The sequence below is a fragment of the Micromesistius poutassou genome (genome assembly GCF_964030765.1).
Source record: "Micromesistius poutassou genome assembly, chromosome: 19".
Classification (NCBI taxonomy): Eukaryota; Metazoa; Chordata; class Actinopteri; order Gadiformes; family Gadidae; genus Micromesistius; species Micromesistius poutassou.
In genome coordinates this window covers 5088989-5113828 of record NC_140289.1, presented here as the reverse complement: position 1 = coordinate 5113828, position 24840 = coordinate 5088989, and the positions used below count along the sequence as shown (strand labels likewise).

General features: G+C 44.7%; 2 protein-coding genes across 4 annotated transcripts in view; both read left to right on the top strand.

Moving 5' to 3' along the window:
- The window catches only part of mtmr9 (myotubularin related protein 9), a gene marked incomplete at its 5' end in the record, with an annotated part of 11808 nt that extends 652 nt beyond the window's left edge, over positions 1-11156 (top strand). For both annotated transcript variants that reach the window (XM_084483735.1, XM_084483734.1), the window contains 10 exons: positions 47-231; positions 620-728; positions 980-1105; positions 1346-1519; positions 2356-2573; positions 3500-3661; positions 4128-4269; positions 6107-6327; positions 6923-7074; positions 10969-11156. In XM_084483735.1, the coding sequence (XP_084339861.1) occupies positions 47-231; positions 620-728; positions 980-1105; positions 1346-1519; positions 2356-2573; positions 3500-3661; positions 4128-4269; positions 6107-6327; positions 6923-7074; positions 10969-11132 (1653 nt within the window). In that variant the 3' untranslated portion in view covers positions 11133-11156. The remainder of the gene's footprint in view (positions 1-46; positions 232-619; positions 729-979; positions 1106-1345; positions 1520-2355; positions 2574-3499; positions 3662-4127; positions 4270-6106; positions 6328-6922; positions 7075-10968) is intronic.
- A 2451-nt stretch (positions 11157-13607) lies between these two features.
- Positions 13608-19902, top strand: tdh (L-threonine dehydrogenase). 2 transcript variants are annotated; one of them, XM_084483736.1, is made up of 9 exons: positions 13608-13772; positions 15145-15347; positions 15714-15756; positions 15937-16007; positions 16516-16665; positions 17441-17613; positions 17734-17824; positions 18111-18380; positions 18777-19902. In XM_084483736.1, the coding sequence occupies exons 2-9, from the start codon at positions 15161-15163 to the stop codon at positions 18914-18916; spliced, it is 1125 nt and encodes a 374-aa protein (XP_084339862.1). In that variant the 5' UTR covers positions 13608-13772; positions 15145-15160; the 3' UTR covers positions 18917-19902. The 2 variants fall into 2 exon arrangements, with proteins under 2 accessions (XP_084339862.1, XP_084339863.1); XM_084483737.1 differs by lacking the exon at positions 13608-13772 and adding an exon at positions 14541-14572.
- Positions 19903-24840: the final 4938 nt, after the last annotated feature.

Sequence of the window (24840 nt, the reverse complement as noted above, 5' to 3'; positions counted from 1 at the left end):
ACTCCATTTTCATCAGTAATTTTTCGTAACATCTAATGCATTTAAGGTCATGGAGTTTGCTGAGCTGATAAAGACCCCCCGGGTGGACGGGGTTGTCCTCCATCGTCCCTTCATGCCCACCGTAGAGGGGACCCTGTGCCTCACCGGACATCACCTCATCCTCTCCTCCAGGCAGGACAATACAGAGGAGCTGTGGCTGCTTCACTCCAACATCGACTCCATAGATAAGAGGTGACATGCTGTTAACCATCCGACTTGTTCTAATGCAGTTCTGGATCGATGCATATGATAGTTTTTACTATTGATACAGGAGAGCTAGAAATCTACCCTAAACAACTAGGCCTGGCCCCGGATGCTACCAATATTATCATAATTATCAGATATTTGATTGCATGTCACATATTCATTCATCAGATTTGATCATATTCCTTCTTTAATTCCCTACTATTTTGACACTGCTGCATGTTTGAATCAGCATGTTTACTCTCACTCAATATCTCAATATAAGTAATCGAAAAACTGGTATTTGCTGATACTACATACCTACTCCTAACATTGGCAGTGGATTCAGAATAGACTTCTTGAATCAGTGTAAGCATGTTTTTTGTCCCTCCATCAGGTTTCTAGGGTCTCTAGGAACGATCATTGTCAAATGTAAAGACCTAAGGATGATCCAACTCGACATTCCCGGCATGGAGGAGTGTCTCAACATTGGCAGCTCCATTGAGGTTAGACTGGTGTTAGCTGGTGGTCGACGGTCCACAACATACACACCAGTGATTCCACGACATGCATCCAGCATTTGCGCAGCGCCACCAATGGATTACTAGTGCCACTGCAATCATCATTTTTTACTATAACACCACCCCTCAATAATAATAATGACAAAGACAATAACGCTGTTATACATGTTATATATCAAGTTGATGATTAAGAAAAGTCAAGCACATCATAATCTCTGTCCTGTTTTTCTAATCAGGCTCTCTCCACACTTGACTCGGTCTCCCTGATGTACCCTTACTTTTACCGGCCCATGTTTGAGGTGATAGAGGACGGCTGGAACTCATTCCTCCCAGAAGATGCCTTCAAAGACCTAGAGTCCATGGTAAGGAGTTATTAGACCGGGAAGAGACGTCGTTACACGCCCCTCTGCTTGTTAAGAGTAGTTATTTTTCAATTGCTTTCTTTAAAGCTTGAGTGAATGCGTTGCTAATGGAAATTCATGGTTCATGGTTCAATTAATAAGCTGGTAGGGCTTAGGCCTCTTATCCAATGATTCCTGCAGGTAGGCTGTGCAAAACCAGCCACCTACTCCCCCCTCTAAACTCAACCCCTCCTCTTTTAGACGGATGAGTGGCGCCTGAGTGAGGTGAACCGGGACTTCAGAGTGTGCCCCACGTACCCCCCGCTGGTGGCGGTGCCCAGGGACGTAGACGACGACACGCTGAAGAAAGCAGCCGGCTTCCGCCACGGTGGTCGCTTCCCAGTGCTCAGCTACTACCACAAGAAGAACGGAATGGTGGGCTCCCATTCAAATAGGTCATCGGGCCTTTTGACTGTCCAGAACATACACGTTGAGTAGCTTATGCAGCGTTATGAATAACTATACACACTTTTATTATCAATCTTTATTTTTAAAGGTATATATGATACCTTTGAAACTAAAGATTGATAATAAAAGTGTGTATAGTTTTTCATAACGCTGCATAAGCTACTCAACGTGTATGTTCTGGACAGTAATGTATTCTTAGAATAACATGTATTATTCATGCCACAGACATATTAGCTAGCATGAATAACAGCATGCATTGGGCTGTCATGTATGGGCCATTTCTGCAACTTCCGTGACATGACATTGAGGATACAGTCATGTTAGAGATTCAGTTAGAGACAACACAGACTTTACTATTACTATTTAGTCATTTAGTATATGCTTTTTTTTTTTTTTTCTCAAGCAGCTTAGGGGTTAGGGGTATTTGGCTCAAGGATGTGTGGCAGATGGTATTGTGATATAGATGTTGACCTAGTGATACAGTTTGGTGTCGGGCGGGAGAGTGTGTGCGTCTCCCAGCCTCATGGTTTTCTTGTATTTCAGGACACGAAAAAGTCAACACTGTTTTTGTTGTAATCTTCTCTCAAGGGCCAGTACCTGACACACACACACAGACTTTACTATTACTATTTAGTCATTGAGTGTGTGCTTCTATCTCAAGCAGCTTAGACTGAACACATATACAGGTCATTAAGGAACAAGTAGGGGTTAGGGGCATTTGGCTGAAGGATGCCTGAAGGCAGGCCGTGGACATCGGTGATCGAACCCAATATATTTGACCATACCTCCCCCACTCTCCCCAGGTGATGATGCGGTCAGGGCAGCCTCTGACCGGCACCAACGGCCGGCGCTGCAAGGAGGACGAGAGGCTGATCAACGCCACACTGCGGCCGGGCAAGCGCGGCTACGTCATCGACACGCGCACCATCAGCGTGGCCCAGCAGGCCAAGGCGCGCGGCGGGGGCTTTGAGACGGAGGCCAACTACCCCCAGTGGAGGAGGATCCACAAGGCCATCGAAAGGTCGGTGCTCGCCTGGGACAAATCAACAAAAACTTTTTTTTACAAAGAGTTTTGTACACAAAGTGCCCCCAATATTACCACAAGGTGGGCTGTCAAAATCAACCTATTTGTGACAAGAAAAAATCCCCCTGAATTTGGCCGGGATTAGTCTCTGATGAATAAAGTTAAGTTAGCCTGGAGGTATCATGCCCAGGGATACCTGGGCCAGATGGGCCCCCGACCTGTTGGTCTGAGCAGGGGGATCTGTCGTTGGGTAGTGAGACAAGGGAAGGGCCATTTGGGGATGGAGACAGATGTCTGGCAAGGAGGGATGAGAAAAAGGAGGAAGGTGAATACACATCAATTGTTTGATCAACTCCTCAAGTGTGAAGGGATGAGAGACCGGTGTCTGGCAGGGAGCGGGATTAATACTGATGTATGGCAGGGAGTGGGATTAATAACAGAATAAAGGTAATTACACATAAATCAGCTCATAGTGTGGTTCAGAGGCAGGGATCTGTTGTTGGGCGACGAAAGAAGGGCCATTTGATGCTAATGCCAACCCCTCAGTTTCTCTGTTTGTCAATTGCTCTAGAACAGAAGATAGTTGAAGGGAGGATGAAAGTGAATACACATTCATTGTTTGATCAACTCCTCAAGAGCAGTGGGGGATAGATACAGATTGTTTGCAGGGAGGGGGAATATTAACAGGATGAAGGTGAAACATACAACTAAACCTGGGGGTCAGAGAAAGGGATCCTGCTGGGAGCGGCATGGGGGCAGGGAAATGGTGTTGTCAACTCACAGTGGGGGTCAGAGACAGGGCTCTGGCAGGAAGGGAGAAAAACAGCATGAGGTGAACCCCTATCTTAACAGTTTTAACAATAAATACAATCCTCAACAGTCTCCAGACTAGAATAAAGCACCATCTTATCGTGTCCTTGCAGGTCCAACGTGCTCCAGGACAGCCTGGTCAAGCTGGTGGAGGCCTGCAACGACCAGTCCCACAGCATGGACCGCTGGCTCAGCAAGCTGGAGGCGTCCAACTGGCAGACCCACGTCAAGGAGATCCTGACCACCGCCTGCCTGGCCGCTCAGTGCATCGACCGGTAAGTGCTGCTCCCAGGGGCAGGGGGGTAGCGGTTCTCTGGTTCACTCTATCTTTCTCTCTCTCATCTTTCGCTCTTTCTCTGTCTGTCTGTCTGTCGGTCTGTCTGTCTGTCACTCTGTCTGACGCTCTGTCTCTCTCTCTCACTGTCTGTCTCTGTCTCTCTCCCACTGCCTCTCTCACTGTCTCTCTCCCTGCCCCTCTCTACCTCTTCACGACACTCTCTCTTGCATCTATCAAATGTCAGATATAAAAATATCAGATGGATGTTAAATAGATGTTATCCTTTCAAATGCTATCTTTAGTATCACCACTGAAGCCCATTTCATAAAGAGTCTTATGAAAGTATCTTGGGTGCAAGTGAAGCCCTCCTGGTAAGCTAATAACGGGTGACAAAGACAGAGATAAGTGGCCCATTGAGAGGAGATGGTGGCCTGAAGTTGTGTTTGTTCTCCTCCTGGTCTCAGGGAGGGCGCGTCGGTGCTGGTCCATGGGACGGAAGGGACAGACTCCACCCTGCAGGTCACCTCTCTGGCCCAGATCATCCTGGACCCAGCTTGCAGAACCATACAAGGCTTCCAGGGGCTGGTGGAGAGGGAGTGGCTCCAGGTTAGTGTCCCTCAATCCCCTTTGAGAGGAGATACCTTTTTCTTTTTGTTCCAATTTATATCTATTGGGTTCTCTTTTTTCCCCTTTTTTGAAATGGATCTATTTTTTATTTTCTTATATACATTTTGTTATTCTTTTTTTTTTACTTTTTTGAAAATGTCATTTATTGGGGTTTTTATATACATTTTATTTTACCAATCCAATTTGATTCACAGCGACTACATTTCAATTCAGTTTTAGAATGTATCAATTGTGGAAAAAAACAAGTCCCAGAAAAGTCGGACCATTGACTTTAGTGGTCCGTTTGGAAGAACGCAAAGCACAGACCAATGATCATGTGAATTAATGTCAATAGTAGTTTTTTCTAATAATATTTTTTTCTGCGTAAACTGAGTTGATTGTTGATGTTGTTTATTTGCGACAAACACATAAAGCAAAACTCGCTTGTGTTAGAAAGAAGCTGAGGGTGACTGTACCCCTTTTAAGTTCCCATGAAACCAAACAATCAAGAGTGAAACACAACATGCTGTGAGGGCATGCAATCATGTGATGGTGTTGTTGTACCATGCAGCTCGAGGTGTTGTTGGACTGGGGTGACTGGGGTGACTGGGTTGATGGGCGGGGGGCGGGGGACCACAAGCCACTCGTGACCATAAATAGACCGGAAGGTGGGGCATGACGTACCACATCATGGCTGGCTATAGGGCTCCGGTAGCAGGGCAGAGGGCAGTGCATGTTATGTTTCTTCCCTGCCTCTCAGCGTCTATGAATAGTGTCGGGGGACGTGAGGGAGATCATGTGACGGCAAATATCACAGGGACTCCGCGGGGTGCGACGTCGCCCACGGATAACTGCTGCTTCCACACACCGTCTCAATCTGCTCGTCCTGATTCTGACAGCTATCTCCCCGGATCATGTTTTTCTCTTTTTATTGAGGAAAGTCTTTCACAGTATTTGACAGAAAGCAAAAAAAAACAAAAAGCGAACAAATATGAGGTCATGGGAGGATCAGTCAACCGAGGCAAATTTTCCTTATTTAAAGTTCAATATCAAACATGATACATTAATTAAATCGGGATTAAATGCTCTCAGTGATTGGTGAGGTATTCCCACAGTGCCTGTGGCAGGGTATGGGCGTTCTCCAAGTGCACCAAGTAGGATGGAGGTCATGGGGAATTAATTCAACATTTGAATAAAATAAATGTTGTTCTATTTCTATAAGCCAACACATATTTAGGCGTGTCGTGGAAGTATGAACAGTTCCCTTCATGTATGTCATGGTCATGACCAGCATTGCTGAAACGGCTGCAGCATCATGAACACATAGCATCACGTGATACAAAGGCCGTTCCTCAAGTAATATGTTTTGTTGCATTGCTTGTGATAGACCATGATAAGATCAACATACGCGAGTAGTCACATATTGAAACCGGGACGTAGAATGCATAATCACACTATTCATTTAGCTAATGTGTACCTCTCTTGTTTTCTCTCCTTCCCACTCCCCCTATCTCTATCTCACCTCTCTCTCCTCTCTTCCTACACCTCTCTATACTCTTGCTTTCTCCTCTTTCATCCCTTTCTCTCCCACAAAACCTCCCTCACCTCATCTTTCTCTCCCACTCTCCCCCTCTCTCTTGCTGCCTCACCCCCACTTCACCGCCACCTGCACCAACTCACTACCACCGCCACCGCCTCAACAACACCACCACCACTGCCACTCCAACAACCCTTACCACCTCAACACCACCGCCACCACCTCAACACCCACAATCCCACCCCCTCTACACCAACACCTCTACACCAACCACCCACACCATCCCCCGTCCGCCCCTAGGCGGGCCACCCCTTCGCCCAGCGCTGCTCCATGTCGGCCTACTCCAACAGCAAGCCGCGCCACGAGGCCCCGGGGTTCCTCCTGTTCCTGGACTGCGTGTGGCAGATCCTCCGTCAGTTCCCCTGCTCCTTCCAGTTCACCGAGCAGCTGCTGGTGCTGCTCTTCGAGCACGCCTACGCCTCCCAGTTCGGCACCTTCCTGGGCAGCTGTGCGGCCGAGAGGTCAGTCCTTCGGGAGACCAGCAGTGCTGGACACACACACGTGTGTGTGTGTGTGTGTGTGTGTGTGTGTGTGTGTGTGTGTGTGTGTGTGTGTGTGTGTGTGTGTGTGTGTGTGTGTGTGTGTGTGTGTGTGTGTGTGTGTGTGTGTGTGTGTGTGTGTTAGGTTGAATAAGCACAATCTCTTCTCTCTCTTCTTTATTTGTTAAAGCCTTCTTATATTTCAACCATTAGGTGGGATGAGCCATTACACATACATTTTAATTTACCCTTTAGTGACATCACAGGTGAGAGTGTCCACCCAGATGTATAAGGGAATGTGGCTAATGTGTGTGTTCTTTACAACGTGGTGCCTCTCAGACAGCAGAGATTGACATTGTGATATAGAGTAGTTGACCTAGTGATACAGTTTGGTGTCGGGTGGGGGTGGGAGAATCTTGTGGTTGCTGTGTTCGTCTCCCAGCCTCTTGTAATTCCAGACACGAGAAAGTGTACACTGTTTTTGTTGTCATCTTATCCCAAGGGCCAGTACCTGTTAAGTGAGCCACTTTCCTCTGAAAGTAACAAAATAGTTTCTATAAAAACGTGTTTTCTTCAGGGTCAAGCTGTCCCTGCCTGAGAAGACGGTGTCTCTCTGGTCGTGGGTGAACCGGCCCCAGGAGATCGACCACCTCAGCAACCCGCTGTACGAGCCCAACAGCCTGGTCATCTGGCCCTCGGTGGCCCCCCAGAGCCTGCTGCTGTGGGAAGGTAGGAGCCCACCCGTAGTAACCTTATAATCACAGTTCTGGAAAAGTAAATCAAAGCACTCGACTGGAACACGAGGTGAAATCAAAGCACTCAACTGGAACACCAGGTGAAATCAAAGCCCTCAACTGGAACACTAGGTGAAATCAAAGCACTCACCTGGAACACCATGTGAGATCAAAGCCCAAAACTGGAGCCGTATGTGAAACCCAATAGCTGTCCTGGAACACGAGAACGTATTCAATTGTCTCTGGATCTTGGATGAGGGTGTGCGTCCCGTGCCAAGCAACCCCTAGGGCTATTGCACAAACATGAGTTGAAGGTGTGCTGTACGTTAAAGTTAAGGCTATTTAATTTCTGCTCATTTGAAAGACGCGTGTATCCAAGGTGACTTGGCACAAAGAATTCAGACACCGGTTGTGTTTATGAGATGGTGTGGTGGGGCATACTGTCAACAGAGTATTAGTTGTACAATATTAGTTGTACAAGAACTGCAGAACTGATAATCACTACTGTCATATCTGGGATTGTGTGAACTGCACTGCGACTCGCAGGGTGGCAGTCTTTAAAACTGCCCTCAGTGTCTTGACTCACAATGACAGAATCAATAACAGATGACGGGGCAGCAAATGATAAGCATAAAATATCAATGCAAGTCCCGTTGAAAATGAGCAGCAAAAGGTCTGTAAAATGACATGATAGTAACAGTTCCAATTCCATGTTTTAACGTATTTAATGTTTTTTCCCCCTCATTGACTGAGTCATGCCCTAGTGTACCATAAGGGGGCAGCCTCCACTATAGTACTGTTAATACAGTTACAGCAACTTCATTCATCAAGGACACAAAAAAATAAGAAAACAATAATTGCATAATCCTTTGAACCAGCCTCTTCACACTTAGTAGTTGACAGCGATTGGCTTCCACCCCTCACACCACCACCACCACCAGCATGCGGGTGCATTGTTCACGTAACACCGCAAAGCTGTCATGCCTTGACGGCATCGACACATTTCTGGCATGTTCCCTCCATGCGCCTGGTCAGTGCCTGGACCTGCATGGTTACATTGTATTAGAGGGAGAGGTGTATCTCACACACACACACACACACACACACACACACACACACACACACACACACACACACACACACACACACACACACACACACACACACACACACACACACACACACACACACACACACACACACACACACACTCAGTGTTCCAGGAAGATATCTCAATGGAATCTTCCTACCTAAATAAATTTTATATATATATATATATATTCAAAAAACACTGCTTATACTAGTAACTAGCAGCCTGTACTGTCGTGAGTGACAGGTGGGTGGCAATTACTATTTAGTATTTGTAAGGTGCCCCACCAGATTGGATGTCATTTTGGTTAAGCAAAGACAGACAGACATATTGGCCAATCTCTGGCGTACCAAATCAGTGTTTGAGGGAACTGTTGGTGGAACGTGGGGTTTATTCCCGATGGAGACAAATGTACATGACAATATAATTCAAAATATATATTTTACAAATATTGTTCAGCAAAGAAGTAGTATTATGGATTATTATTTCAAAAATAGTGTCGCTCTTTGTCTTCTCATATGTTTTTTAATTGTGTTTGCTAGATAAACGCTAGATGAGCAGCATTGCTAAATTCGTATTTCTACTGTTTCGGAGTGGCCATGGGCTTCTAGCAGTAATAATTGTGTTTTTCTTTGCTCAGCCAATGCATGTGTATTTAATGCATTTACATTTCACGAAAGATCTAGCTGACAATTTAGCGGTCCACCTTAAGTCAGAGGTTGTGAACCCTACTAAAGAAGATCACATGTCACATTGTGTCACAAAAGTGACACAATCTGTGCTGTGGATTATGTCACGTTTGTTCCCGTAAATGGGTGTAGAGTTGTTTGAAGGCCCCAGGGTGATATGCATGCATATCTTGAGCTTCACGAGATGGATCATAAAGCATGAGATGTAGTTATTTCAGGGGGAGAAATGTCCCGGGTTGCATTTATCCAGTCAAGGTCCTCCCAATGGGAGTCGACTCACGAGGGATTCGTACCCGCGGAAGAATTCCTGGGGGAGAACCGATGACGTGGAGAGCAGCTGGCACACAAAATAGTTGTGAGGACGTTGGAGTCGTCACTGGAATCTTTAGACTTGCAAACACTGAGAACCACCACTGAGTTAGATGATGACTATAAAACAACGGAAACAAATAATGTCTAGTTTGTATTCAGACTAAACAAACCACAGCTACCAACGGACTATAATCATTGATTTTTGTCATTTTAGCTAGCTAGGATGTCTGACAGTATTTGGTTCGGAGAAAACTCCAGAAAATGCATGATCAAAGTGACTGGGTTTGACTTTGAAAACGGGTTGTGGAAAGCGGGCCGTTTTTTTTTCCCTGACGTGTCTCTCTGACGGGGCAGAAAGTTCTGCTGAATCTTGCGTCAGTCAGACACACAAAGGCTGTGCGTAGATACAGAGTCAGATGGATTAGGGGTTAGTGGGTTCGTGTGTGTGTGTGTGTGTGTGTGTGTGTGTGTGTGTGTGTGTGTGTGTGTGTGTGTGTGTGTGTGTGTGTGTGTGTGTGTGTGTGTGTGTGTGTGTGTGTGTGTGTGTGTGTGTGTGTGTGTGTGTGTGGAGGCCCTCTCATAAGCTTGGCTGGACAGAGGCCACACCCACATTCCATATGGCACGGAACACATGAGGCTCCTTTTGACAGAAGAAAGAAACAAAAAAACACTGCCACCACACATCTCAATTGCCCTGTCAGCACTGTGTGTGAATGTGTGTGTGTAAAGACAACCAAGAATTTGAATGTTGAAAAGTGAAACTTAAGTAATGGTTGGATGTATCCCAATGTTTTTTTTCTTCACTGAACTCCTAATGTAATGATAGTTACATCACATCATGTCCGAGATCTGGAAAACCAAGTCCATGTGTGTGTATATACATAGTACAGTTGAACTGAAATGCATCCATTTATCTGGCCTCTTTCGTGGCTGCTGTGTGTCTGTGGTCAAATGCTGTGCTATCTTTATCCCTCTTCTGGCTCAGATTAAGGCCAGGTACTGGATTTGTGAGCCTGGGCCACACCCAAGCTCTCTAGTCTCGCCTTGAAGGCATACAATATTGACTTCTAAAGTTAATACATGACACTAAATCAGAATACTTTTCAGGGTATCTGAAAAAGCGTGCTCTAACTTAATATCAGATTTAACAGTGAAAACTGAAATCCGCATTGCCTAAAATCCTTCATGTATTCTTGCAGCTTACTAATAAGGCGTTATCAAAAGCGTTGGTGACATATCTAATTATTAGATATTCTGTTCCTGGACTGCAATTAATTAACACACCTGTCTGATGAGAAACACTTTATAGTCTGTTCCAGTTTTTGTTTGTAGTAAGTTCCATTTATTCGCACAATGGATAATTGACCCCATTTTAAGTAGTGCTTTGCAGAAGCGCTACTTCTTGCTTTCTGAAAAGTACTACTTGCTTTCTGAAAAGCACCCATTCATACACCCATTCATACACTGATGGCGGCATCAACCCTGCAAGGCGCCAGCCCTCCCCAGCTTCCCACAGTTAGCTGTCGACTCAGGGACACCTTGACACTTGGCTAGGAGGAGCCGGGAACCGAACCAGCACCCTTTCGGTTGCCAGCCAACCCGCTCCTCCCCAGCTACTTCCGCCCTGAAGATGAACGGATTAGAATACAGTTAAAAACCTATTAAAGGCAAATGAAGCCTGGAAGCCTCCTTCCCCTCTAGAGACGAACAAAAATAACAATCATCTCCCAGCCCACCAATGACAAATTCTGAAACCTGATTTGTTCTCTCTTCCCGTGTTGCCATCTCTCCATCACAGGGGTGTTCCTCCGCTGGAACCGCTCGCCCCGCTGCCAGGAGGAGGCCCACGAGGAGATGGTGCACATCATTGAGTACAACAAGGAGCTGCAGAACAAGGTGAACAGCCTCCGCAGACAACTGGCCCAGCTGGAGACCCAGGAGCCTCTGCTGCAGACCCCCTGAGGGGGAGACAGTGAGGAAGCCCACGGCCCTTATATGATAAGGGGGGGGGGGGGGGGGGGGAATTATTTTTCCTATTTCCGTGTATACTGATAAGGAAAATGCCATTGTAATGCGTAAATATTTGTGTTATGCCTTATGGAAAGCCTTATGTAATTGCCATCAAGGTTGTATGACAACGTGAGAAGAATTTACATTTTCTGTTGATATACTTTTCCCATGTGGAATATGTGCACTGGAATTTGGTGTTGAAACTTGATTTTCCTTTCAGTTATCACAACTGAGTGGTTGTTATTATTAATATCAGATATGTTTAGCTTGCACTTGTTTTTTTTTATGCTATAGCAGAACCACCGTGGGTGTAAAGTATGAGCGAATCATTCCAAAAACACTTGTTTATTCTGCTTGATTTACCAAATCAGAATGAATGCGTAGATGCACAGACACGCTTTGAAAACACACACATCCTCTGCCAGATTGCCACATTTTTTATGTCTGGAGTACACAAAAGCAACCACACTAAAAATATCAAATAGTCCTGAGTAATTAAAAAGCTACTTTGTTCTAGCTTGTAGACATTCTAGCTGCGCTGTGGGAGAATATAACTGATACTGGTCTTATGTATTTCAGGTTACTGAAAAACTTTTAACAATTGCACATTTTATGTTATAATTTTGGTATATTGTGGGAAGGGGGGGAAAGATATCTGCTTTTTCTTATTATTTTCCATCATGAAACTCGCATGACTTTGTCAGAAATCTCTAATGTTAATATATATCCTCATATCAGATTGCTTTATGCAAGGTCCAAGAACAGTTGTCCATGGCTATTGTTACTCAATGAAATCATTTTGCATTATTAAAAAAATCTATTTAAAACATGACCTGTTCAGGTGTTGAATCCTTTGAAAAGCATTCCACCTTCTAGCTAACGGTGCTGCATAGTATCTTTAAAGTGTTCTTCAGGCTTATTGGATATTCCCATACATCTACTTTGGATCACAAGTACTGTACTTGTCACTTTTAAATACCCCTTGTCGAAAAAAAGAGCATTCTAGCATTTTATTGTAAAACAAGGCTTTTTTTTACCTCAATTGTAACATCTTAAGTCAAACGTTAGTTCGAGATGAATTCTGAAAAGAGGGAAGGATGTAATTTCAACAGATGGAGTAACAATGTACCAGCAGACATTTTCTGATGCAGCCACTAAGGTCAGTGCAGACAGCCACAGGGCGGCTGCGTGTGGCTGATTTGGTCTTGGCCCATGGAGACGGTTACGAAACAGTGTGAGATAGCATCTCTGCTCTATGACGGACATAGCAGCTGTGGAAGGAATCCAGTTGCCGGGCAGCAGAGCATGTGATAGAGTGGACGTGACCTGTTTACAATTCATGAATGGGTTGAGAAGTGACTCACTCCTCCTTATTCCGTGTTTCAGGGATGGATTAGACTCTAGTCATGATGACCATCATTGATGATCAATAACAAATTATTTGAACAGTTGGAACAAGTGGGAACTTGATGTCGTAATGATCTTAGCCTGAGTTTGTTATGGGGGGGGGGGGGGTTAATTGATTTTGAAGTTGAGAGCCCTTTTCTGATTTGGTCGTGTCCCGTGTTTATACATTAACATCAGAGCGAGAGGGTAAAACAAAATCAATCAAGCCCTATAAATTATATTATTTTGTTTGTTGCCTTTGAGAATGAATCAGACATCACTGTGAAACAGGGCTGTGTGAGTAACCTAACCTCTGTGTTTGTTTAATGTGTTCTAAATAAGCTGCTTATCAGCATTTGTATCCAATTTCCTCCTACCCGGGTTCACTTGACGTTCTTGTTTTCACCTTTTGGTTTGACGGGGAGTGAGGGGTGTGTGCTCCTCTCCACCACTCACATCACTCGGCTCTGACGTATCTTAGGCCACACACACATTCCCCCTGCCAACTCGCTTCCATCGGGAGATAAGGTAGCTCAACAAACCTGAAAGTCAAAGTAAGGGTCGACCAATGTAAACAAATATTTTTTTCCCAATAGGCCTATAGGCTTTTACCCATAGTCAAATTGACTCTGTTGACATCGTACTTTAAACATATTAATTAAATAACATGGTCATGAAATTTATTTAGGCTACAATTATTTACATTACATTTCTTTCCATAGAACTCTATAGTGCACTATTGTACACTGAAAATATTGAAATATTTGTGGTAATGTATTTTATTTGTGTTTTTTGCCGTTGTTTTAACACATCCCAATAACTACCGCCACGAACTGCTGACATCAACCTTGGCACTAAGGCGTCATTTCCAACACTTTACACAAATCTGTTAAACCACAAGCGATAAATTAGTAGCTGGCGGGTTGTGGGAGTGGCCACGGAGGGGAGCCGCACCTCCGAGGCTCCTCCAATCAGAGTGCATGCCGGGTTTCCTTGGGACCAGATGGGCGGCGATATATAACTTGAAGACTGCTGATGCAATTTCACAGAAGGATAACACGTGTAAAACGGCGAGCATTTTAGTATAATCCTGTCAAGGCAAGGGCCACCGAGATATACCACTGATCCCATCATCGCACACGACAGAAAGTAGGCCTAACCGGGCGACCGCGCGTTTGATTCGTGACGCTGAAATTCGATTTATTGGTGAGTACAAAATGAAACAATTAGGGCTGACTATTTCTTAGTTCAGTCAGTTTTTATTCATTTAAATGTATTTTGGAATAACGAAAAATATAAATGTATTGCTCAAGGGTTTAATTTGTAGAAGTTGAGGAGTCCGGGTGACGTGCCGGGTGATTTGTTGGCCGACTGCCCCGACAGCATTCGGGTTATTCTCAGTCATTGCTGTGGCATGGAAAGGTCCAAGCGCTTTCATGAGGTGGCTAACGTGTTCATGACGATATAGCCTATAGCCTAACCGTTTGGCTTTATGGTGATATTGTTAAAGAGAAGCTATAGCAGAAAATTCAAATATACGGACAATTCTGAATGCGCAACGTGTCTGCTTCATGTAAACATGTAACATGTAAACACAGCGTTACGACGTATTGCAAAACGAGCTACCAGCTCTACATGGTTCAAGACATTTAAATGCGCTTCTTTGAATGGCTTTTGCAGTAGATCGTTGGCTAGTAATGTGTCGCTCTGGTAGAGGCTTTAGCCTTCCATAGAAAATTTCTCAATGTAGTATCTGCGCCCGCATGCCCCCCTCTGTCAACGTGGCTTTGTTAAGGAACCGGAGCCCCAGGGGGTGCCTTTGGTGGGTAGGCATACAGCAGTTGCTCAGATCGCTAGTCTAGTGGATCAGATCTCTTAGTTGATCACGGTTTTTCCCCCCTCGTCATCTCCGCCCTCTGCTCATGATTGGTTCACGATGAAGGCAGGGCAGTATAAATTCTCAAAACTTACTTTTCGCGTTCCTTTCGGAAGCACATCCGCTGTTGGTAAGTACAGATGGATGCTATAGGCCTACATCTCATTTTTTGTGTTTGTGTGAGTATGTTATGCATAGTCAGCGGACGCATAGATATATTAATATTTGCATTGTATCGCGATCGGCTACGAGAAAAGATGCTCTCCGTAATCCCGCGATCAAGTTCATTGTCTTCACCAGCCCGTTTTCAGTTACCCATTCTGAAGATTCGCGTGAATATCCCCGTCGGTTTTCAATTAGGTATTTACACTGTATGAGATATATACGAAAAACTACAATGTCAAATATTTACCGTTTTTAAGACTTATCTGAAACCGGTTTTGTGTTGCCGCTATGTACCCTGGATGGCACCCTCATCTCTGTACAGAATGTCTCGGCTCGGAGTCAGTGCTGCAATATAAACCAGCCACCAGATGGCAGTCATATGAATACACAAAGTGGACCAAATGTGTACAATTTGCCCATCCTATTTTTTTGCGCAAATTGTGTGTAGTAGGTCCACACATACCTGCAGTTGTGACCGCTTGATTTCAACACCGAATGTCTCCTAAATCTCTCTGCACCTATTTCTCTCGTCTGCAGCAGAGCCCACGACAACATGCCTGTCATCAGAACTCTGAGCAATGTCGCCAAGAAGGCTCTGCTGGCTTCCCCAGGCTGTGGCTGCCAGCCCCTGGCCGTGGCTGTACGCAACATAAGCTTCTCCCCGCGGCAGGTGACGTCCGACGCCAGCTTCCACTCTGTGTCCTTCTCGGAGACTGACCACCCCAAGGTCCTCATCACGGGTAAGGTGGCGTCAACAGCTATTAAATGGGTTTATGGGTGTTCTCTCACAGCCATGGCCTTTCAAAGTGTACATGGGGAGTTCAACTTAAGGTCAACCGTGCTGCGTTACCAAATTACCCTTCCTGAGGAGACGTCACTGTAGGATGGTGGCAAAGGGCAGGTTGTAGGCATCTAGTTCCCTGACCTACACCTCCATCATGTGTATCCCACTCGTTTGAGTGTGTTCACTGGGTCGCCATGGCAACTGGCGATGCAGACACCTTGCCACTGCTGCTGCTGCTGCTTTAATGGTCCAACGTCCTACAATGGCCTCGGTCCTATTCTCTAACTCTTCTTCTCTCTCTCTCTCCCCCTCCCTCCTGCAGGAGGACTGGGACAGCTGGGTGTGGGACTGGCCAAGGTGTTGAGGTAAGAATTTTCCACAGTCTAGACTGAACTCCCGCTCATGTTTGCTCTTCTGAGGTTTATTAATCTAGTCACTTGCGAAATACACCAACTATTTAAACAGGCTTTTGCAACAGCAGAATAAATCTGTGACACAATTGCTGGCTCTAACACGGGTGTTTTTTCTTCTTTCTCAACGTACAGGAAGAGGTTTGGAAACAACAACGTCATTCTGTCAGATATCAGGAAACCCCCTAGCCACGTCTTCCACAGTGGTGAGTGACTCGACCTTCTCACCTCTCTGACGGGTTTGACTATCAGGAAGAGTGTGAGTGTGACAATAGTTTTAACATTTCCAGGAAGGAATTTACTAACACAATTCAACCATGTCCCAAAACTGCAAATAGCCTACAGGCAAATGCAGCACTGTTGCATTTTTGTCCAAATATCAGTGATGACGCAGACCCCATGGAGTAGTTGCCATGTGTACTGACTAGTCAGCCAAGTCCTTGACCTGTAATGAACTGTACAAAGAATTGATGGATGTGGCTATTTTAAAAGCGGCCAACATTTTATTAGTTTATAGGTCATTCATTCCCTAATGTATCCGGAACAAAAATGTCTACAAGGCCATATGGAATTTGTGGTCATTCCACAAGGAGCAAAGGGACCAGAAGGGGGTTAGTGGGGTTAAACGCCAAGAAAATGGTGTTACCCGTGACAACAGATAGTGATGATGATGACTATGAAGTCATTAGGTTAAGTTTCCCTTCTTCCCGTCAGGCCCATTCATCTACTCGGACATCTTGGACTACAAGAACCTGCGTGAGATCGTGGTGAACAACCGCATCACCTGGCTGGTTCACTACAGCGCCCTGCTCAGCGCTGTCGGGGAGGCCAACGTACCGCTGGCCCGGGCCGTCAACATCACCGGTAAACACACTGGATACAAATCCATTTTTACAGATGGAGCGCTTTTCATGCTCAATGGCAATAACAAGTGAAACGACACAACGAGAAAATAATTGTCTGGTATTGGACCATCAAACAGAATCAGAGATGCATTTGAGCAAAAGATAATACCAAGTGTTTAAGAAGTGAAATTACATGACAAGAACAACAAATTGTTACGGTCACGTGTTAAGTAAATTCTTTAAGACGGGCCACTTCATAGAAGCAATATGATACTAGGCTGCCAAGAATTGGACTAACGTGCAAGGATAAGAAACCATCTGCCGATGAGTGGGTGGGAAGCCAGGGTTTAAGTACAACAGCAGCAGGAGGAGGATGATGAACCGGAGGTGTGTACTGAGCAGTAGGGGTGGATGAGGAGCTGGATAGCTGGCCTCCGCTCACACACTAACATAGAAAGGGACATACAGGGGAGGGAAAGACGGGCATGGGATAGGAAATAGGAAAACACCCAAATAAGGTTAAGCTTTGTTAGTTTACTTTTTTTTTGTATCTGAAAGTAGATTTGTTTGTAGTTACAAAGAAAGATAATAGGCATCTATTACAATGAAAAACTCAAAATAATGGACAATGGACAGCCGTTCTCCTTACTAACTGCTTTACAAGGGTAAACAAACGACACAATTCAGTTCAAAATGAATGCATTTGGTTGGATTTAGCACAGAAAACCACACGTGTATTTATCTCATGATTTAATGCTTTTGTCCTTTTTTTTTTTTGTCTGTTTATTTTTTAGGTCTTCACAACATTCTGGACATTGCGGCAGAACACGGTCTGCGCCTCTTTGTCCCCAGCACCATCGGTGCCTTCGGGCCCACCTCTCCCCGCAACCCCACGCCAGACCTGTGCATCCAGCGGCCTCGCACCATTTATGGTGTCTCCAAGGTCCACGCAGAGCTGATGGGCGAGGTGAGATGCTTCAGTCCTCTTGGATGGCAAACAATCCCACTACGTTATTATTTTCTTTTGCTCCCCAACTATTCTCATGTCTGGTAGTTATTGTTTACAGTGTTTTTTTTTTTTTTGCAGTACTACCACCATCGCTACGGCCTGGACTTCCGCTGTCTCCGCTACCCAGGAATCATCTCCGCTGACTCACAGCCAGGCGGTGGAACGACAGGTGAGCAGAGGGTGGAGGGGATAGAACATGTGACTCGATCGAACCCGAGCCGTCCCTCGCTACTGAGTTTCATTGGCCACTCTATTTCTGTACCACTTGGGAGATTTCCTAACAGGCTTGTGTAACTATATTTAATGAGCAGTTGGAGATGTATTTTAGACCTCCTTACTCCTTATGAGACGCCAGGATAGTGCACCACCCCTTTGGGGGGTAAGAAACCAATGAATGCCGCCTCTATCTTTTTGTAATTGAGTAACGCCTCACCGTCGTGCCCATCTTTCGCCAGACTACGCTGTCCAGATCTTCCACGACGCCATCAAGACGGGAAAGTTTGAGTGCAACCTGAGACCGGACACGCGGCTTCCCATGATGTACATCGATGACTGCCTCCGCGCCACCGTGGAGATCATGGAGGCCCCTGTAGACACGCTGTCCATGAGGACATACAACATCAACGCCATGAGCTTCACCCCAGAGGAGCTGGCCCAGGAGGTCATGAAGCAGCTCCCCGAGCTGGAGGTCTCGTACGACATCGACCAAGTGCGGCAGGCCATCGGTAAATACAAATCCTCCACTTTTTTTTGGATAGTTTGTTGAAAAAGAATTGGTTGATGTTGTTATTATGCTTATTGACAATTCCTTCAAACCTGATTGTATATTTTACACAATCACTACATTTACATTTTAGGCATTTAGCAAACGCTTTTATCTAAAGCGACTTACAATAAGTACATTTGTCATAAGAAAGGGAAACTATACTGTGTCGCTGTCAGTACAATAAGGATGTTCATAGAACAAAGCACTAACAATTGCTAGGTTAACCCATTCCCCGTACACAACAAAGATAGCTAGGATAAGATGCTACATAACTAAGTACTATAGCTACTGTTGAGCGTCAACCATGCTTGAGCTGAGCTGCGCCGATGCCCAACGCTGCTCTGTTCCTCCACAGCGGACAGCTGGCCGATGAACTTTGACGACGACAACGCGCGGAGGGACTGGGGGTGGAAGCACGACTACGACCTCCCCGAGCTCGTCCAGACGATGTTCAACTACATCGGCTCGGAAACACGTCTCGCTCAAGTCAACTGAGTTCCGTGTATCGCTGCGTGTATCGTTTAGTACCTGCTAGAGACCGATCTCAAAAAAGCGCGGAGAAGCCCCGGCCTGTACATACTCTTTATTCTCTTCTCCGTGTGATTTGGGATGGGCTCTGCCTCTGCGTGCCTCCGACGAGGCTCCTGCGCTCTGCGGAATCAGAAGGTTATGCCACAGAGCGGGTTAATCGACCGGCCTGCGGCAAACGCCTCCTATGTTAATGATGTACTCAGGTTTTTCCACCTACCATCTCGAAGTTTCTGCATGGCCCTCTCTGGGTGGGTCTCGGTTACAGGTTGTCCCGGCGGGTTGGGTTTTAGAGCAGAGCTTTTGACTACAAAAGGAACGGGGATGACGATTTGACTGCTTGGCACGTTGCAAAGTTTATTTAGGCATGATGATTATGAAAAAAAAAAAAGTGGATTTTACATTTTGGTTATGCATAAACGCTTGTATCCCTTTCTCTTTGGCAGCATAATGTGGAGGGTCATTTTCTATTTATTGATATTCTAGGACATGGAATATTGGGGTAATCTGGACAGAAGTAATTTAAATGAGTATCTATTGAGCCTCTTCAGAAAGATAATCTGGAACCTAAACATCATGTCTGTCTATTAAATGCAACCGGGAGCATCAAGGAATCTTCTTTACTAGGCCACTTGTTTGTGTGTATTTTATTTATTGTCGGTGCCTCTAGTAGATGATGGGAGTAATGTTGCATACTTGTTACAGTTCATTGTTAGATCTGGACCATGAACCTCTTTTTTTTCTTTTCTTTTTCCCTAATGATTCCATAAGCCAACAACATGAAATATTGTTTGTTTTGTTTTCCAGATGTCTTGTTGCGCAAAAAATAATGTCAATATCACATTTTCATTCACTTGAAATTCTGTCCAAATTAATGCAAAGCTTTCCATGTGAAAGTCTTGTCCTGTTATTTCAATCACAAAACCTGCTTCATAAAAAACATTTTCCAAGTACCTCTGTCTCTTGCTTTTTTCTTATTTTATTTTCTTTAACAATGATTCTGTTATCCATACAGGGGTCTCTTTTAAAGAGGAGGTACCTGGTTCGCACCTCATAGGTTAAATAAACAAACATGTCAAAAGCGGACAGATGAGAACATCCAATCAGCACAGTAAGCCTGGGGCAGTGCATGTTGAAACAGTGCATATGCTGTGACTTAATGCATCATTCCATACCGCACCGCAAATACCACTGCGTGCATCGCAAAACTGCCTGGTCTTCCTTCCCTGCTTCAAGGCAGACTGCACCCGAACTTGTTGACCCCACGCGGCATTGCAGAGAAGTCCTCGAGAGGGGGGGTTTCTGTGTTTCGCCCTATATACGTCTTAAAAGCTAGAGATTATGAAAGCTACGATAAACTAGGACGCAAAAAGCAGAGGGGAACAGACAAGAGGGTGGGGAGGAAAGCATGTATTTAGAGATCCCTACAGTGAAAGAGCCAGTTGACACCGGAGTTTACATTATTGATCTGAACGTAGGATTCAGCGTTGTACTTGGAGCTCACACGTCAGGGATTTATGTTGTGTCCTTGGATGGACATTTAACACTGCTGTAATGACACAGATGCCTGGTGTGTAGGATTGGCTGCATTGCAATGAAAAAAAAATGCAGGCGCATGAAGAGGCTACTCTGGCCTGTGTGTGTGTGTGTCGTTTGCCATGTTGTCATTGGGAAGTCACAGACGTGAATGAAGGGTCATTACTAGGTTGAGGTAATGAGTCAAACATGAGGTTCCTGTTTTGTGGTGCAAATCGGGATCATGAACCATTTCATAAACACACGTACGTAAGTACGTAAGTAAGACAAGCAAACTACCGTGGCTAGTAGGCCTATACATCCTATTAATTATTTTCTTCAAGTTGCTGATACGCTGAGCCACATTTTTGTGGCTCAGCAAGTAGCCTACCTCTGTCTCTTGCTTTTTTCTTATTTTCTTTGCTTTAACAATGATTCTGATATCCATACAGGTGTCTCTTTCAAAGAGGAGGCACCTGGTTCGCATCTCATAGGTTAAATAGACATGAGCCACATTTTTGTGGCTCAGCGTTATTTGATAAGCCACACCTTGGCTTATCAAACTATGCGAGTTGTCAAGAACCCAATTGTTTGTATTGGTTTGTGTTTTTTCTGAACTGATTCGTCTAGTCAAAGCTATTTGCCAGCCATTTGACTGAGAATCCATCAAGAAAGACACAATATTTTGGGCTTAAAATAAAATACAATAGAATTCAGTGCTATCGCTGCAGCCGTATTTCTAAATATGGTTAGCTAAAACAAATTACTTTTAAGTATTTTAAGTAAAGTAACACTTTTAACCAAAGTGAATTCAGATATCACACGCACACAAGACTTTTCTTATGTCACACTGCAAGGTCTAAATATGACGCATTAATGATAATATGTGGAAAGACCGGCCCCACACTTGTGTGACTGCAGTCGATAAGCATCTTAAACCGACTCATTTAAAGGGAGGGAGCTCTGGGCCCACAGGTATCTCACCATAGGTGCCACCCTAGTTGATTGACAGTTCACTGCATGTTTAGTTGAAAGCGCGATTTATGCTCTCGCACTCGCAGGCTCTCTGTCTCCCTGTTAACGCGCGAAGCAATCATGCACCCCCCCACCCCGCCAACAATCCCGTCCGCCCGCAACCCAACCCCCCCCCCAAGTGCCGATACCCCAAATAAAAGACTGGCCGAGCTGGCCCCCTAAGGAATAATGTCCTGGCTACGCCCCTGATCTCAGTCCACTGATAGCGGAGTCAAACCCGTTTACACTCAGCCACCTGAGTCAACCCTGATACCCTAAAGCCTAAGCATGTGCCCTTGAGGTGAGGCCCATACATGAATTGGTCTCTGTCAACACACAATTTAATCCAAACAAGGTAGGGCAAGCAAATATTGCTGATAACAGCTTTAAATACATATTATTTCATTTTGAGTTATGAAAAATCAATGCCCTATTGTAACCCCTGGCTGCCCTTTTGTATTACAAAAGCCCTCTGTGTGAACTACATAGGCCTATGGTTCTCAATAAATATGAATCATTTAAATATTATGATACAGTCACTTCTCTGCCCAGCAGTCATTCTCTTTTCCAGTAAAGTTGTGAAAAATCTCACTTCCTCAGATGCCCTATTACAGAAAGCGTTCCCAGAACTCTGTTTGAACCTCTGCGCTTTTCTGCCGACACTTTCTTTTGCACCACACCCACTCCATCCACACACAGGCACATACATTGATAGCTGTACCCACCCTATCAATGTAGAAAAACATCACTCCTTCCAAGAACTCTGGCTGCTTTCTGGGAGAGCAGAATGCCTCACAGGCTGCCTAGTACAGCGTTGCATTTCCTCCCTGGTTGACGTCAGTAGCAATGCACGGCTCTGTCTGTATGTGGAACTCTATGTGGAAGGACATAGTAGGGTTTTCAGTATAATTATTGGGAACTTCTATAACTGGCCTCCTGGCATGTGTACACTGCACGTTGGCATGCTTCTCTGTCACCAACCAATCACAGGCTTGCAGCCGTGCCCAGTGTTTTGTCCTCAAGTGTAATAAGATTCATGGGAGGAGTGCGCCGAATGGAGGTATCAAGTGGTGGGAACAAAACATAGGCTGCCCGGGACACATGGACACTCATGCTGGTGTACTGAGGAAGGGAAGGTGGGTGGGGTGGCGTATGTGGTGTGTGTGTGTGCGTGTGTGTGTGTGAGAGTGTGTGTGTGTGTGTGTGTGTGTGTGTGTGTGTGTGTGTGTGTGTGTGTGTGTGTGTGTGTGTGTGTGTGTGTGTGTGTGTGTGTGTGTGTGTGTGTGTGTGTGTTGGAAAGGGTCCTTGTTGCTATGGCCACGTCCTATCCCTTCCTATGCCGCGTTTACCGCCAGCCCTCCCTCCTCCTCCTCCTTCCTGTATAGAGACCAGTGCCTGGGTTATGAGAGCGAGCTCTTGATTACTCATGTCATAAATATGGTGCCTGTTAAGCCCTTTGAGACTGTAATGGTGATAAGGGCCGTACAAATAAAATTGAATTGAATTGAAATACTACCTCAATTATTTTTTCCTGCATGTCGAAGCTGTAGCTGGTCTTTTTTTATGGATGTAGGTAATTGCCTTTTTTGGCAGCAGGCCGGAACAAGATGGATCTTACTATTGATTGGTGAATCAATACTGAATACTGTGAATGTACACGTGCAATTCCTTTAACCGCGGTGGTGTGAGCCATCCATCTACAGTGAAGACTCTGACCCGACCTTACCACTACACATCTGACCAAGCCCCATGCACCCGCAGTGTAAAGAAAATCACATTCAAAAACAAACCTCACTACGTCACTAATCTCCCAAACCCCGGCATCAACATCATTTGTAGAATTGTATTACCATTTTTATTTAAAAATCCTAAGCCTAAGCATGTGCCCTTGAGGTGAGGCCCATACATGAATTGGTCTCTGTCAACACACAATTTAATCCAAACAAGGTAGGGCAAGCAAATATTGCTGATAGCAGCTTTAAATAAATATTATTGCATTTTGAGTTATGAAAAATCAATGCCCTATTGTAACCCCTGCCTGCCCTTTTGTATTACAAAAGCCCTCTGTGTGAACTACATAGGCCTATGGTTCTCAATAAATATGAATCATTTAAATATTATGATACAGTCACTTCTCTGCCCAGCAGTCATTCTCTTTTCCAGTAAAGTTGTGTAAATCTTACTTCCTCAGACACCCTATTACAGAAAGCGAAAAAGAAAGCGTTCTAGAAAATAGACTCAGGGCTACTCAGAAAAGAGGAGTGTACTCCTGCAGACAGCATTATTCTTGTTGAAAGATGAGATAAAAACCATTGGCAGAATTGCATGACCCCCTATTTCCATTTAAATCAACATGAATGGGGTGTGCATCTCAGAAACCAAAACACAAGCTTTTTTTTTTAAATGTGCCTCCCACTTCTTAAGAAGGGAGACTGTAACCACACCAGCTGATGGTTTGTCAAGGATCCTTATGAAGCCTCCTACACACTGATCTAACAGCAGCTTTGGAGGTCAGCTTAACCCTACACAAATCCTTCAACGTTAAAACCATACACCCACAGTATGTAGGCTACCATTTCAGCATGTTGAGCCAACATCAGATGCATGAGCCATTAAACTAATTTCATTGCCATTAATTATGTTACAATTGTGAAATTTAGCAAATGTCACTTAAATGTGCAAGGTCATGAATGAGAGATACAAAGAAATACCACTGATATAAATAATGATGTCCTGTCTGAATGTTAATGCAAATCCTAATTCCATCAATGGTGTGATTATGTCAACAATTTGTACCTTCCTCAACAGAACTTTGGCAAGGATGAAATCCAATGTAGCAAGGGAGTGAGTGAACACCCGTTCAACAGATGAACTCAGACGGATAGCACCAGACAGGATTGTAGTCATCCCCACAAGAAGCCCATGCGCATCCAAATAATTCAAATTTGGCATGTGTTCGCTCCTGAGAGACTGTGGGTTTGTGGGATAGTGTGGGTTTTTGGACCACGTTCTTTCATTCAATATTGGCCTGAATATAGACAGACAAGCTTGCCGCAGAGAGACAGTGGGAGCGACGCCACCTTGGACTAAAGCCTACTTGTAATTGGATTGGATCGGTGTTCGCCCAGTATCTACAAGAGCACTGGCAGAAGGAAATACTGGAAGATGACTGCAACTGCTTTTGTCTTAATGAAAAATACTGGATATTATAATGAGTGGAAATCTTCCAGCTTTCCCGCTCTGCTTTTTTATCCCCACTGCAAGCCCCACATTAATATGTAACAACGATGTAGACTTAGAAATATTTCTTAAAAAAAAAAAAAACTTGTAGAAAAAAATATAAATAAAACAAGTTTATTTTT